The sequence below is a fragment of the Penicillium solitum genome (assembly GCF_028829755.1).
Source record: "Penicillium solitum strain IBT 25940 chromosome Unknown utg000008l_segment0_segment0, whole genome shotgun sequence".
Classification (NCBI taxonomy): domain Eukaryota; kingdom Fungi; phylum Ascomycota; class Eurotiomycetes; order Eurotiales; family Aspergillaceae; genus Penicillium; species Penicillium solitum.
In genome coordinates this window covers 946,847-960,543 of record NW_027072127.1, presented here as the reverse complement: position 1 = coordinate 960,543, position 13,697 = coordinate 946,847, and the positions used below count along the sequence as shown (strand labels likewise).

The window sequence follows — 13,697 nt, the reverse complement described above, 5'->3', positions numbered from 1 at the left end:
AGGCCTCAAGAATTTGACCGGCAATAGTGCTTGGTACATTGACAAACTAAAGTACGACTTTCTCCACCTTTCCACTCTTAAGGTCAAAGATGAAGCCCTGAGTACCTTCCATTAGCGCCTCCCTCAGCAGGGGGTTTCCGTGAACCCACTCAAGGTCTCCTTTCAGATTCTCTTCAATCCTGGAGTGTTCCCAATCTATGTCAGCCCATCTTTACTTTTTACTCAAAATGGCTTACCCAAAAGGGTCAAAGGGATCAGCTTACCCCGAAGCCGCGCCAAATTCTATCGCCTCAATCTTGGCCCAGTGTGTCTCATTGGTTTGTTTCTTCAAGGCAGTTCGGAGCTGCTCATCCGTAAAGCGCAGAGTGCCGCAGTCGGTATAGTGGACAATGGCAATTTCTTCAAGCTTGACTAGTGCATCCAGAATTAGGATATCTCGGAGGGCATGGCGGATGTTTCCTCCAGCATTCCGGTGGACAACAACTTCTGGAAATATGTGAATGAACTGCCTTTTGGTTGCTCCTTTGGCCTGAATGATTTCACGTACCTCCTGCTTTTAGATTAAAAAAAATTCTCGGGAACGCATCGGGGGTCACAACAGGTAACTAGCATGGAAATAGATGTCAATAAATTTCGATAATGGCAGCCCTAGGTTATATTTACCGATCACAGTGCGAGGTGGAGCTCCACCATGTCCCTTTCTCTCTGCGATAGAAGGGAGAGGTGTATGATTGACAGCTCTGTATAACATTTAACTTGGTTTAAACCCAATGGCAAAAGCCAAAAGAGTCGGAACATACTTGTTTCGCTCCAACATACCCGCAATAGTAGTAGCCATGTTTTTGAAAGGTAAATTGTAAAGTGTTCGATCCAAGCTTGTAAAATTATCGGGCTCTTATATATCCAGATTGCAAATGACACTGGTGACCATCAACCTGGCACTGCCAACTGAATGATGAAACGGCGAGCAGGTCTCCGAGTCCTAGGGTACGCGCGGTGTTGGGGAGTCACGACGAATTAGTAAGGAATTCGAGACGTCAAGTGTTTAATGTTTGGTACAAATTCCCATGGATAGAAATATGCGTAATGTTATAACCCCCCGAGGTGTTCAGAGACCTGGCTCGGGGCCAGGATAAATAACATCTCTACTACATCTAGTTCCTCCATGTCCGAAGGGCCCTCTCAATGTGCTCACCCGCGCTGATTAGGTTCATTATGAGCGCAATGACGCGGTGGACATCGAGAAGCCGGGCGGGTGGTGGATGTATTTTGCAATGAGGACTAACGGTCAGCGAGCCGAGTGTCATGCAAAAAAGGTCTCCGCTCTATCAAGTCAATTCTATACTGGTGTTGACTAGCGGTGCATTCGAAATAAATCTGACATTCGCCGAATAACTGGTGGTGGTCCAGTGTTAACGTATGTAAGGGCATTTGGGAAGGCATTGAAACAATTATCAATATGAGGAGCGGAGCGACTTTTGAAGCAGAGAAAACCGCCATCATTCACTTCGACCCCAGGACTTACAAATTAGACAAGGAGCCTTTTATTATCAAGGGAAAAACCGCTGAGCCCAAAGACCATGTCCTCAGCTCCTGGGAACAATACGCTAAGCTTGACCGTACCCAAGCCCCACCCTCAACATCGAAAATCGTCTCCACAATATGCCTAAGGTGTTTTCCATTCGATACGAAATTTCATTGTTTGTGCTCCGGGGGTGGGGTCAGTGAATCTGACATATTCCTCCTGATCTCCACCTACCCTTGTGGCTATCTCCATTTCACGTTGGCGGCTTCGTCTACAAAGTTTTCTCCACTACTGATGAGAGTCAAAGTACCGAAAATCAGCCTCATATGCAATATCCATTTGGCAGTCGGTGAACGTGCATGCAAGCCTGAGCTTAGGTCAAAGGCTCGGGATTCTGGCCTCAATTTCCGGAAATTGGGATCTCACGTTTTGACCACACTTTAGGACATATATCCTGGCAAACAGTACATTGGAATGATGGGGCTGGCCCTCACTGAGCAATCACCCTGTACTGTGAAATACTCAGTGAGCAGGACCCTGAGCGCCCTCATAAAGCGGCGGCACCCCGATCGGGAAATTCGTATCCGCGGCCTAAAATCCGGTACATACAGGTACATATGTACATATGTATGTATATGGATACATCTATGAACTAAACAGGTTTGCATGGACTCAATTGTATGAAGAGCCCTTCGAACGTCATTGCTCAAAATGGTGTCGGATGGATATAGCTTGTATTGTCTCGAAGGATCTGGCCCTGGCGGTTAAGCTAGTCAGATTATCCTTATGAAAATTGAAAGTCCTGCTGCTAAATAAATAGCCCTCATTCTTAAGACTACATCCCCCATATTTACGGTTTGAAAACCTCAGTTCCACGCTAATTATTTGAGCATCCCTAATTTCTAATATGAACCGCAAATCTTTGAGAAATATGCATCTTCTTATACAAGCCCCTTTCAGGATCGAAAGATCGTCTTTGTAAACATCATGTATGTTGGGGCTTGAAACATCTAATCCTAATACTTTCATTCTAATAGTCTCGTCTAGGGGTACCAAGGCCCATCTGTCCTCGACGGATAAGGACGACATGCAAGACGTTATGTTATATCAGTATCTCTGCTAACTAAGGCTGGTACTTCTGTGGGCGCAATTCATCTACATCTCGATGGCACCTAGAAGTTATTTCCACGAGGTCGCGGAATAGGGGCTCGACACACTGCTAAAATCGAGAGAGCGAATCTCCCAGGGTGCATTTCGACTAATGGCACTCCCTAGGGTTGCTTAAATGAGAATTCTTTGGTTTGGTAAAGAAGAAATCTCGGAAAGATACGAAAGTTTGGGCTCATCGAGCTGTGAAAGTCAGAATACAACCATATAGCGACTGGTGGCTATATTATACGGAGGCTAGGAATATGAAATGTAACGTTTGGTTCCAAGAAGAATACTGTATCCATCAAGAATCAAATATGAGGCCTTAGGGATGAGCTAAGACGGTATAATAAGGCACCTAGCAGAAATCGAGTACGTAGAGCGAAAGGACGGGGGTTAATAGGATATGATGTTGCATCGTATATACAGTTCGAGCAATAATGTACCCCCAGGCTTCAATCCAAAGCAATATGCTATACAATGTGCGCTTAACGACTAATGTATCGAAAATTGGGACTACGCGACCCCGGATCAAACCAATACCCTCCTCAATCCCTCGGTGCCTCCAAGCACTCTCCTCCCTGTGACAGGACATCTCCCCTTGCCACTCTCCCACTTACCAGATCGTTTGCGGGCTCCCGATTCAGCGTCATCTCCACTAGGACTTTTCTTCGTCTCTTCGTCATCACCTGTGATCTCCTCTTCCCACGGTGCGCCAGCGCCCTCGCCGGTCATGAAATCGAGTTGGCGTTGGTGTTCACCGTTCAGCCAGTGGAAGATGCACACATAACAGAACACGTACCCCGTCTGGCAAGCAGTCGGGTTAACGAGCGCACCCATGCAGACAGGGCAAGTGTTGGCGCTCGATGGATCAGCCGGGGGCAAAGACACAGTGTAGATGGGGAGGTAAGAAGTCGCGGAGATGGGGGGCTGATGGCGACGAGGAGGCTTGAGTGCGGGTTTAAGATCACCGGCAGCGCTCTTTTTCTCCTGCTCGGCCTGCTTCTTGGCCTTTTCTTTCTCGTCTTGGATTGACGATTTCCGTCGTTCCGCGGGAGAGGTCAAGCCTGCCACAACGGGAGCGGGCAGATCCAGGACCTCAGTTGCCTTACGGGCGAGCTGACGAGAGAAATCACTCGCATGCCACCATTCTAGGAACTTGAGGGCGAAGATCGACGCGGGAAGGAAGTAGCGCAGTGATGTCAAGAGCTGAGTATGAAGGTTCTGCGGACTAAGGAGACCCAGCAGACCTCTGCCGGGTCGCTGAGATCGCCCGGTGCTGGGGCCGGGCTTGGGATCTAGCACTGCGGCAATGGCGCGGTGGTCGGCGCTGCCAAGGCGGCGGATGCGCGTGCCGATAAGCCACAGGAACGGGGAGGAGTACTTTGTGTTGTCGAAGAGGTAGGCGAGGTTAAATGCCAGAACGGAGAAATAGTATGCCGCATTCACGGATGGGTAGACATTGCGCAGGAACCACTTGTAGTAGAAGAAGATGCGCTGGCGCAGCGACGGGTTGGCCGGCAGGTCGTCGCTGGGGTTATATCGTGGGCCGCCGCTGGTGACTAGGGATGCATGCGGCGCAGCATGGATGTCATATCCTTCATCTAACTTGCGTTTTATGTAAGGGATTCCAACCATGACGAACAAATTCTTCCAGATGTCCGTCGAGTGTAGCTTAAGGGCGTCGCGCACGGGGCCTGCGGCGCCGACCTGGGCGCGCGGGATCTCGCCATTCTTGGTGCGGAGAACGCGCTCACGTTTCAGGGAATAGAAGTTTTCTGTGAAGGAGCCGCCGAAAGTTCGCAGGTAGTAACGTTCGACTATTAATGAAAGGAGGGCGTAGACTTCGTCGTATGAGTTGAGGATCCGGAGGAGGTAGCGTGGGTGGCGGTGTGTTGCGACTGCGAGAAGATAACGCAAAGATGGAGGAAGAAGATCGGAGAGCTGTTGCTCAGCGAGGAGTTCTGTTGTCGAGCACGATCTCCGCGTTAGCGATTCCAGTTACGGATGGTGGGTTCCCCGTGTCTGGGGTCTCCATCTACGCGGGGAAGCATTAATCGACTTACCGAAGAGCGATGGTTTGTGCTCATCGAACTCCTGTTGAAGACTAGGAAGGTACTCCATCGTCAGAAGTGCCGGTCATCCTTATCAGGGTGGTGCTTTAAGGTGTTTGAAGAAAGATGGAGAGGAAGAGTCGCGGGAACCAGTGATCATATGCCGAGGCTCAACTTATCCGAGCTGACTACGTCGCTCCGGGCATGAGATCCATCCATGCCCTACATTCGGCGGCTATTTAATTACAACTTCAATATTTCAAATTAGATACGGATGTAATATTGTACACTGGATAATATATGCTAGATTATTTTACAAATTGATCCCTCGTCATTCAATTTTCCCGAGCAAGTGCCTCCTGGCACTCAGTCCAGAGTGGCATGTAGAAGCTCGGAGACGCTCCTTCATCTCGGTTCTGGAGTGTTGAGTCTGCCACCAAAATACAATGCATGATGGCTGTCACGATCGGACCCTGTAGCACAATGGCAGGGGACTCTCGGTTCATCAATGGTACCCCCGTCGACAGACACTCGCGCGCTCGCACTTCCTCTCCCAACTCGGCATGCAACTTGAATAGCTGCACGTAATCTTCTTGCGTGCGGTTAGCACCTTTCAAGGGAAACTGGCGCCACAAACGCCAGAAACCGTCGTAATCCCCGCATTGAAATAGTGTCACCATAAGCTGACGAGCATCTACTGCATCAAATGGAACGTTGGCAGCCGCGAGTATCTTCGACAGCCGAGACAAGATTTGTTTCTGAGACTCGGTCTGTTGAACCACAGACGAACTTGAGGAACTCTCTTCCGGGTGCAATTCATTCGGGCTCGAAGGTGCTGGATTGGGTGCACAGACCGCTTGATAGAGTATATTGAAAATCCTCATGTTCAAAATCGGCACACCACGGAGGCTCAAGCGATCCAGCACTAACAAAGCAAGCTCCATGCCAGTGTCTTGTGAATGAGTCTCAGACTGCTCGGTGATAACACCCGCTGTTCTCGGCGTTAGAAGCGCAGAAACAACATCGAATCCAAGGTTATCCGGAAGGTCATACCCGTCGCGTAGAAAATCAGAGAATGTGCTAAAAAGGGCGTCCTTGGTGTAAGCTGGGTGTTGCCGAGACACAGCAATAGAAAACAATTTCAATCGAAAGGTGGCTTTTTCCTGTGCAGAAAACCGCGCGGCCTGGTTCGTATAGAAGAGCCGTAGAAAAAGAGTGGACTGGCGATCATTTGGGCCGCTTCCAAGCTCATTTCGTGCATTATCAGCCGGAAGTTCAGCGAGAATCTGAAGCAAAGATGTCGGTGTCAATTGGGACGCAACTGCTGCTGCCCCGCCTGGAAGTGTGGAAGACGAAGTTCCCATGCCAGGGAAACCAGCTTCCAAACCAGACTCAGTGGAGTTCATGGCAGATAGTGTGAGTCTGCGCACGGTATGAAAGCCTCTCCGTTGGCCAGGAATGGAACCAAATCCATCGGACATAGACCTGGGGGGCGCCGCACCAGTCTTGGATATATCCCCTGTGCTCTCCCGGATGTTCTTGCGACCTTCGCGGGCTAAAGTAGCTTCCCAGAGGCCATCAAGATCAACATCAGCCCGCTTCTCCTCAGTGAAGATCTGGACAACCACACTAGTCCCAAGGTCAAGATTACCAAATCCCTCGATTCCAACATCGCTCAGTTGGGTTGTAGTAGCGCCTTTATCCACCATACCCGCGTTTACACAAATCCATCCTGTGGTGATCCCATCATCCTTTTCGTCGACCATTGCGCCTGCTGCACTGGCGGCGCGTGCTCGCTTGGCCTTGCGGCGGAGTTTGATTTTCAACTCGTTGCGTCCAAGTAAGCCGTCGGCGTAGGGGGACAATTTGTATTGACTTCTCAGCCAGCGACAGAGACGATCCGCGGACACGTTCAAATGCTTCACACTGCGAGCAGTTCCAATGATCATGATGACATTAGCACCGAGAGCTGCAGGAATTTCGAGGCCGCGTAGGTCAAAAAGCTTGAGACCATCCAAGCCCAAGTCCTTATACGTGTACTCCAATAGAGTCGAGAGCATCTCTGGCGAATCGTCTGGGATCTGAGGGAGATGGGTTTCGGTCAACGGGCGCTCCTTAATGATCGGCGCCTCTTCCTGCAGATACCAAGGGACATGCTGGGATGAGGTTGGTGTAATGGTTTCCGAACGTGGCGATGGCGATGGCTCTTCCGGTTCTGACATATGAATGTCAAGCTGGTTCGAAGTTGGAGGGCGATCAGACCGCAGCAAAGTTACAGCGGAGAAAGCTCTAGCGTTGGAGATCGAACGGGAGGAAAGAGGAGAGCATCGTGGCATTGGAATGCCGGAGACAGAAACAAAGGACCGTAGCACCTCATGCCGACAAGTCTGGCACGCAGCCCCTCGCAAAAGAGCCCTGCTCATGGTGATGGTTATACTGGAAAAAGAAATGAGGATCTTGAGTTCTTCCAACAGTTCGGGTCCAAAGGTTGATTTGCCGGTGATATCAAGATAACGGGTGCAAACACTACAAACAACTGAGTCATCAGAAAAAAGATCCATCCAGGTGGGGGGCAAATATCACAAATCCACGCCGCTGTAAACTCTTTGAGTCTTCAATACCCTGGTGATTTTTTCAGTCTTGGGTTCTTATTCCTGATTCTACTCATCAATATGTCGATGGATCTGGATGCCCCCGTCTATTTCACGCAGCAGGAGAAAGTCGCAGCCACGTGAGTTCTTATCGCAACTTTTTTTCCCTACATATTCCAACCCCGCTGGGCCAATCCTCCAAACTCTTTATACTGCAACTCTAGGTACTAACTACTTTACTTTATCAGAATTCTCTGCTGCAACTGTGGCGCTGCCATCGATGGAACACTCTCAGCCGGAGCTCTATGTTCGGATTGTATTCGTCTTACTGTCGATGTTGCCGGAGGTGTATGTGTAACTCCATTTTCGGACTTAGAAGAATCCCTCCTACACGCCTATGATTTGTCCCCGCTGACATGAGCTCTCTTTGATTTATAGGTGCAACGAGAAGCAGTGATTCACTGTTGCAGGGATTGCGAACGGTGGCTACAGCCCCCCAACAGCTGGGTTGTCGCAGCTCTCGAGTCGAAGGAACTACTCGCCATTTGCCTACGAAAGCTCCGTGGTCTGAACAAAGTCCGAATCATTGACGCCAGCTTCATTTGGACGGAACCTCACTCGAAGAGATTGAGGCTGAAGATCACCATACAAAGTTAGTTCTTCCCACCTGATAAAGGTCACCGCAAGCATCCACCAATTCTGCTTTAGCACATCTAGCCCTGGGATCAAAGCTAACACCCCATAAGCGGAGGCCTTCCAAGGCACTATCGTGCAACAACAATTTGAGGTTGAATATGTTATTGCCAATCAGCAGTGTTCTGGGTATGCTCATATCCCCCCCCCCTACCTCTCCCAAAACACACACCACAACACCAACACCACAAATACCCCCAAAAATACAAAAAGCTAACTTTCGGGAGCTGTGCCAAGAGCTATACGCATCACTCTTGGGAGGCATCTATCCAGATCAGACAGAAGGTGCCTCACAAGCGGACATTTATGTACCTGGAACAGCTTATCCTCAAGCATAATGCCCACAAGGATACTGTCAACATCAAGGAATCGAACGAAGGTCTTGATTTCTTCTTCGCAAAGAGGAATGAAGCCGAGCGTATGCTTTCATTCTTAGAATGTCAGTATTTCTCCTTTGTCTATCTATGCAAGTTTACTGACAACTACCAGCTGTGGTTCCCATGCGTTCCAAGAAGAGCCATGAACTAATTTCGATGGATATTCACACGTCAACTTCTTCATATAAGTTCTCGTTTTCTTGCGAAATTATCCCTATCTGCAAGGATGATCTGGTTGCTCTGCCGATTAAGCTGGCCCGCTCGTTGTCTGATATAAGCCCGCTTGCTATCTGTTATCGGGTAGGCACGTCTATCAATCTTATCGACCCTTGCACCCTACGGACAACCGATCTTCCTTCTAGCACTTACTGGCGCCAGCCATTCCCGAACCTTGCAGATACCACCGAGCTTAGGGAATTCATTGTCTTGGATATTGAATCCACCGGCCACTCTAATGGTCGGTACCTCCTTTCTGAGGCCACAGTTGCTCGTGCTTCAGATCTAGGATCTAACGATACCACCTATTTCACACGGACTCATCTCGGTGGTGTTCTACACGTGGGTGATTCTGTTCTCGGATACCACTTGTCGGGAACCCAGTTCAACAACGATCAACTCGAGGCAATTGAGAATAGCCACCAGTACAGCTCAACGATTCCAGATGTGGTCCTTATCAAGAAGCACTACGTCCGCAGCAAGAAGTCCAAGGCCCGCAGCTGGCGTTTGAAGCGTATGGCTCGCGAGCATGAAGAAGAGGCGACTGCTGCTACGGTCAATGTCCCCACGAACAAGCGCCAGGAGCAGGAGCAGGCTAGGATGGAACAAGATTACGAAATGTTCTTACGTGACGTGGAGGAGGATCAGGAACTGCGTCAAACACTCGATCTGTACAAGAACCGCCAGTACCAGGTCAGGGCCGACCAGATGGATGAAAATGGCGATGATGACATGGACGAGGATGGACAAGCTGTGCCGAAAATCAACATGGATGATCTGCTTGATGACTTTGATGAGTTGAACATGGAGGACAATTAGGGGAAGTCAGTCCGAGTCTGGATGTTATCATTGATGATCATGGCACCGGTTGGCGTTTGTGTTTCTGGGTTTTCAATTAAAAAGTTCATGATTTTCAAATTGATACGTGCAATGTACAGCATGCAGATGCCAAATTCTTATTCTAAGTCTTATTCTAGGGCTGAATGGATCAATTGCTTCAGATGAGAATGAATTAAAGTTAAGAGCACAAAGCTAGTTAGGGTTGTAAAAATGAGTTGAGGGGTGTTGCAGACGTAGTTGAACGTAAGTTTCTAGGGTTATATTGGCCCACGGGTGAGGTTGACAAGAACCACAAGATTGACAGCATAGAATCGGATGCGCCAAGAAACAAACTTCCAAGAGTCTCTAGCCTCATGTCTACGACTATGGCAACGGCAACAGTAAACAACCTCAGGGGGGAGGGAGGAAAGAGCCATACCTGCTTAGGGCGGAATTAAGACAAAATCCTCAATGAGTTACCCTAGGTGGATTCATACAATCACACAGGTACAGGTAATATCTCTTGGTCTACTGTATCAATATAAAATTGAAGGATAATCCTAGTCCATCTTCCTTTAGATCCCCTACATTGTTGATACTTGATACTACTATACATTGATGTATTGATACTATAGTAGCTGTCATTCTCTTTCCTCATAGAAACACACAGGTAAACAATAGTATACTACATGATATGCCATTTTCCTTTCCATAATCAGAGAGAGGCCGAGCTTGAAGCAAAACAAAGTGAGCACTTCCGTTCAAGATACTAAAGCGATGATTGCGTATTTGGATCAACATGAGAGTAGATTTGCATAGTATCATAATATCAAATAGAGTCAAGAAGGAAAAGAGGATGCCGAAGTTTAACCAGATGTAGTCTATCAACCTCGGGATGTTACATCTCGGTGATCTAATATTAGAAATCCGGGCTGTAGTAGATCAAGTAAACAGACCAGAGGCCATAAAAGCCTTATTGAATAAGAACAAGTAGAAACATTCCCCATAAAATCCTAACTTAGAAGATCTTCCCAAGTACCCGCTTGGCATCATCAGCCATAGCACCATCCTTCGACCCCTTAACAACCTCATTCTGCTGGAAATGGAACCGCCTTCTCGTAGACTTCGCCTCCTTAGGCTGCGGCAGTTCCTTATCCCCATCACCGGCCGCCTCCAACCTCCTCTTCATCTTCTCCTCATTCTTCTTCGCCATACCATCAGCAATGCGACCACTCTCAACACCCGCAATGAACATCTTAGCTTCCTTAGCTTCACGAGCATCGGCAATCTTCCTCTTGCTTTCCCTCTCAGATCTCTCCCGTTGTACAGATTGCATAAGATCCTCCCAGGAGTACCGCGAGAGATATTTGATGTTCCACACGTCATCGTGATACCCTATAGATCGTAGCACTGGTCAGTACGTATTCATCGCAAAATAACAGGACGTATATAATGGTGAAAATTCCGGTCAACTCACAGCTAGACTTCAATCCACCAACAATAGTCGCATTCAATGTCTCCGCGCAGATCTTCGCCGTCTTTTTGGACTCGAACTCGATCCACCCTTCCGTGTAGAGCTTTCTCTTATTCGAGCGGCTGCGATGACCGGCTGCTGATGGGAGAAGAGGAGCCAAGAAGATCTTCGTGATACCTCCGAACCCTCTCTTCTCTAGCATTGCCTTCAAGGCGAAGGGCTTGAGGTATGGCGGGAGAGAAGAGAAGTATATGACACCTGAACGGGTTTTCTTGGGTGCCTTGCCGTTGGCTAGTTTAGATAACTTAGCAAGCTTGCCCTTTGCTTTGAGCGACTTCGCTGATTTGGTGCTGGGTTTTGTCGAGTCTTCTAGACTTGCGCCGCCCTCTTCGTCCTCATTATCTTCGTCTTCTTTTTCGGAGGTTTTGTCCTCCTCCTCGTCCTCATCCTCATCCTCGTCAGACTCCGGGGAGAAATCTTGCGTGGTTGTTGTCCGTCGCCGCTTCACGGCCCGTCCTTTGCTCTCCGCCGCATTGGCTTCGGAGTCGTAGCCGCGGTCGCTGCCGCTGGCCTCATCATCACTGGCCGCGATGTCTAGGAAATCGTTGTGCTTGCGAGTCGTCATTTTGTGGAATGCGAGTAGTGTTGATTGACTTGGTCGTGGGTGGCGGAGGTCTGCAACTTTTTTTTATGCGGGTGGTCTGTGCCCCCGGAGTCAAGCCGTTCCAATTAGATCTACGAATCAGCCACACACCAGCCACATATCAAAGTCGAGAGTTATTTATGAGATACTCCAGCCTATAGGATGAATTTTAAATGACAGATGAAAGAAAATCTTCGAAATTTTGTACTGGTATATCTCTGAGCCATTCGGGCTCTGTATGCTAAAAACAACCATCCCAAGGTATCCACAAACGCCACAGAGAACCAGTATCAAGAGTCCTCATGGTATATGCAAGAAAAGAAACGAATATGTCACAAGTCTAACTAATGCCTAGCGATCCCTTGGCTCGCTCATAAACGTAGAAGCTCACTGCAACCATAGGAACAACCTTGACGTATCCAATAGTCAGTCCAACCCAGAAGCCTCTAAACCCTCTCTCAAGCCAGATTGTGCGGGCCGTTTCGGCGATTCCGAGTCGGCGTCCATCACCGACTGCACCACCGACCTGCATCCGCCGGCGGAGGACCTCCACTGGGTATGACGAAGTCTGCGAAACTAGACCGGCCACAGCACCGGACAGAAGCTCGGACGTGGTATTGAGCTGCGGTCGTTTGGGGCGATCCGCGGGGTTTTCTGGCTCTGTTACTCGTCTGAGGGTGTGGCGTGCCACACTTGGGTGACGGAACAAGTCTCCCACTGTGTCGTGGGTGAGGAAAGACATTCCGGCGTACGGGAGCATGCCGAGGATGGTTGGGGCGAAGCCACGGTAGAAATTGGTAATTCCGGTGCGCGGGACAACTTTCGAAACGGCAGATGAAGCACTTTCGGCAACAGCAACGGAAGAAGACTCGGCTGCCGCAGCAGAATTGGTTGATGGGGGTTGAACACGCTCGTGGTAGATTTGCCGCCAGATGTCCACCAAGCCTGAGCGGTGCGATTGGCGGGTTTCAAACGCCATTCGCACGCGCATCAGCTCTAATGGGTATGTGAAACACACAGAGGTAACACCGGCTAAACTGCCGGAGACTAAGCGGCGGAACGGGGTCTCGTATTCGCTGGAAGGAATGATGACTGCTCGAATCTGCTCGTATGCAAGGAACTTTATGGCGGCGTACGGGAAAATTCGAAGGAGGGTCACGGAGTGGCCTTTGTACAGGCCCTGGAAACCTTCAGTGCGCTTGATATCTCGAATCGCTGCTGCCAGGCCAGTCCAGCTGCCCGTGTATTTAGCGAATTGAGGATTTGATGCCTGGAAGAGGATCTTCACGCGGTCGAGGGGTGCTACCACGGTTTTGGCCTATAACGTCCGGCGCATTAATCAGTATGAATCTCGCAAGGACCTCTAACCCATGGAGACTTACCGCACACCCCGCCAGCCCTCCGGCAATTCCACTCCGCATCACATAATCCCAGCTACGCTTTTTGATCTTATTGTCGCCGCTCTGTGTTTTGTCCATGGCGGCGGTGTTATTTGACTCAATTGATTTCATAGCGGCGCCGACAGGCGACGATCCCGGCTGTGCGGTCTCGCTCATCGGAGCGGACTGTGGAGTAGAGTCTGGGGATTTGTTGGGGTCATATGCATGACCAGTCGACATGGAATAGGAAGAGGAAAAGAAAGACGAGATTGCAAGAGAGCAACCGAGGCTCGCAGGAGGGGTGAGAATGTCCGGGGGAGTCGCCCTCGTGATCAGTTTCGGCGATATCCAGCCAGATTTCTCGGGGTACCGGACGATCCTCGGGACGCTTCAACTGTGCATGCAGATATCTAATAGTTGTATTGACAGCACAGCGATCTTTAAGGGCGTTTGCAAGAATAATATGACAATGCAATGGCGAAAAGTGAAAGAAGAACAACGTCCTGTGTATGTTTCCACTGACGTATTTGCGACATCTGGAAGTTCGGACGATTGTCGTTACAAACATTCTGACATGCCGATACCATCTGTTCTCCGCGAATAACCGGCGGAATACGGTACTAATACGGCCCGCAGAATCAGCGAGTCCCGAGAAGCCGGTTTGTCATCGTACTCCTTCTAGCACTAAGCCTAATCGGGACTTGTAGCCGATTTGCATTCTATAGCCCTTCATCGTAGCCTACCTTGTAGTCAGAATTTATTTTATTAAGGAGACTT

At 49.3% G+C, this 13,697-nt stretch overlaps 7 protein-coding genes across 7 annotated transcripts; 1 reads left to right on the top strand and 6 right to left on the bottom strand.

Annotated features, from left to right (window-relative positions):
* Positions 1–46: 46 nt before the first annotated feature.
* Positions 47–838, bottom strand: N7455_009638 (uncharacterized protein; the record flags this gene model as incomplete). The annotated part of the gene is made up of 4 exons (XM_040954548.2): positions 47–179; positions 264–486; positions 664–740; positions 801–838. The coding sequence occupies 4 exons, from the start codon at positions 836–838 to the stop codon at positions 47–49; spliced, it is 471 nt and encodes a 156-aa protein (XP_040814974.2).
* Positions 839–3,205: 2,367 nt separating this feature from the next.
* pex12 (ubiquitin-protein ligase peroxin 12) lies at positions 3,206–4,798 on the bottom strand (the record flags this gene model as incomplete). The annotated part of the gene is made up of 2 exons (XM_040954678.2): positions 3,206–4,638; positions 4,741–4,798. 2 exons carry the CDS (start codon positions 4,796–4,798, stop codon positions 3,206–3,208), a joined length of 1,491 nt encoding a protein of 496 aa, XP_040814890.2.
* Positions 4,799–5,063: 265 nt separating this feature from the next.
* N7455_009636 (RsfS/YbeB/iojap family protein) lies at positions 5,064–7,151 on the bottom strand (the record flags this gene model as incomplete). Its single annotated transcript, XM_040954532.2, has 1 exon — positions 5,064–7,151. The coding sequence occupies one exon, from the start codon at positions 7,149–7,151 to the stop codon at positions 5,064–5,066; it is 2,088 nt and encodes a 695-aa protein (XP_040814955.2).
* A 249-nt stretch (positions 7,152–7,400) lies between these two features.
* N7455_009635 (ribosome-binding protein NMD3) lies at positions 7,401–9,424 on the top strand (the record flags this gene model as incomplete). The annotated part of the gene is made up of 6 exons (XM_040954524.2): positions 7,401–7,459; positions 7,568–7,667; positions 7,758–7,971; positions 8,066–8,141; positions 8,240–8,451; positions 8,502–9,424. 6 exons carry the CDS (start codon positions 7,401–7,403, stop codon positions 9,422–9,424), a joined length of 1,584 nt encoding a protein of 527 aa, XP_040814827.1.
* A 1,018-nt stretch (positions 9,425–10,442) lies between these two features.
* On the bottom strand, positions 10,443–11,523 carry N7455_009634 (RNA-binding ATPase activator ESF2; the record flags this gene model as incomplete). The annotated part of the gene is made up of 2 exons (XM_040954709.1): positions 10,443–10,819; positions 10,902–11,523. The coding sequence occupies 2 exons, from the start codon at positions 11,521–11,523 to the stop codon at positions 10,443–10,445; spliced, it is 999 nt and encodes a 332-aa protein (XP_040814819.1).
* Positions 11,524–11,881: 358 nt separating this feature from the next.
* Positions 11,882–13,160, bottom strand: N7455_009633 (coenzyme A transporter; the record flags this gene model as incomplete). The annotated part of the gene is made up of 2 exons (XM_040954572.2): positions 11,882–12,859; positions 12,924–13,160. 2 exons carry the CDS (start codon positions 13,158–13,160, stop codon positions 11,882–11,884), a joined length of 1,215 nt encoding a protein of 404 aa, XP_040814932.1.
* A 200-nt stretch (positions 13,161–13,360) lies between these two features.
* On the bottom strand, positions 13,361–13,653 carry N7455_009632 (uncharacterized protein; the record flags this gene model as incomplete). The annotated part of the gene is made up of 2 exons (XM_065606254.1): positions 13,361–13,540; positions 13,594–13,653. 2 exons carry the CDS (start codon positions 13,651–13,653, stop codon positions 13,361–13,363), a joined length of 240 nt encoding a protein of 79 aa, XP_065460217.1.
* Positions 13,654–13,697: the final 44 nt, after the last annotated feature.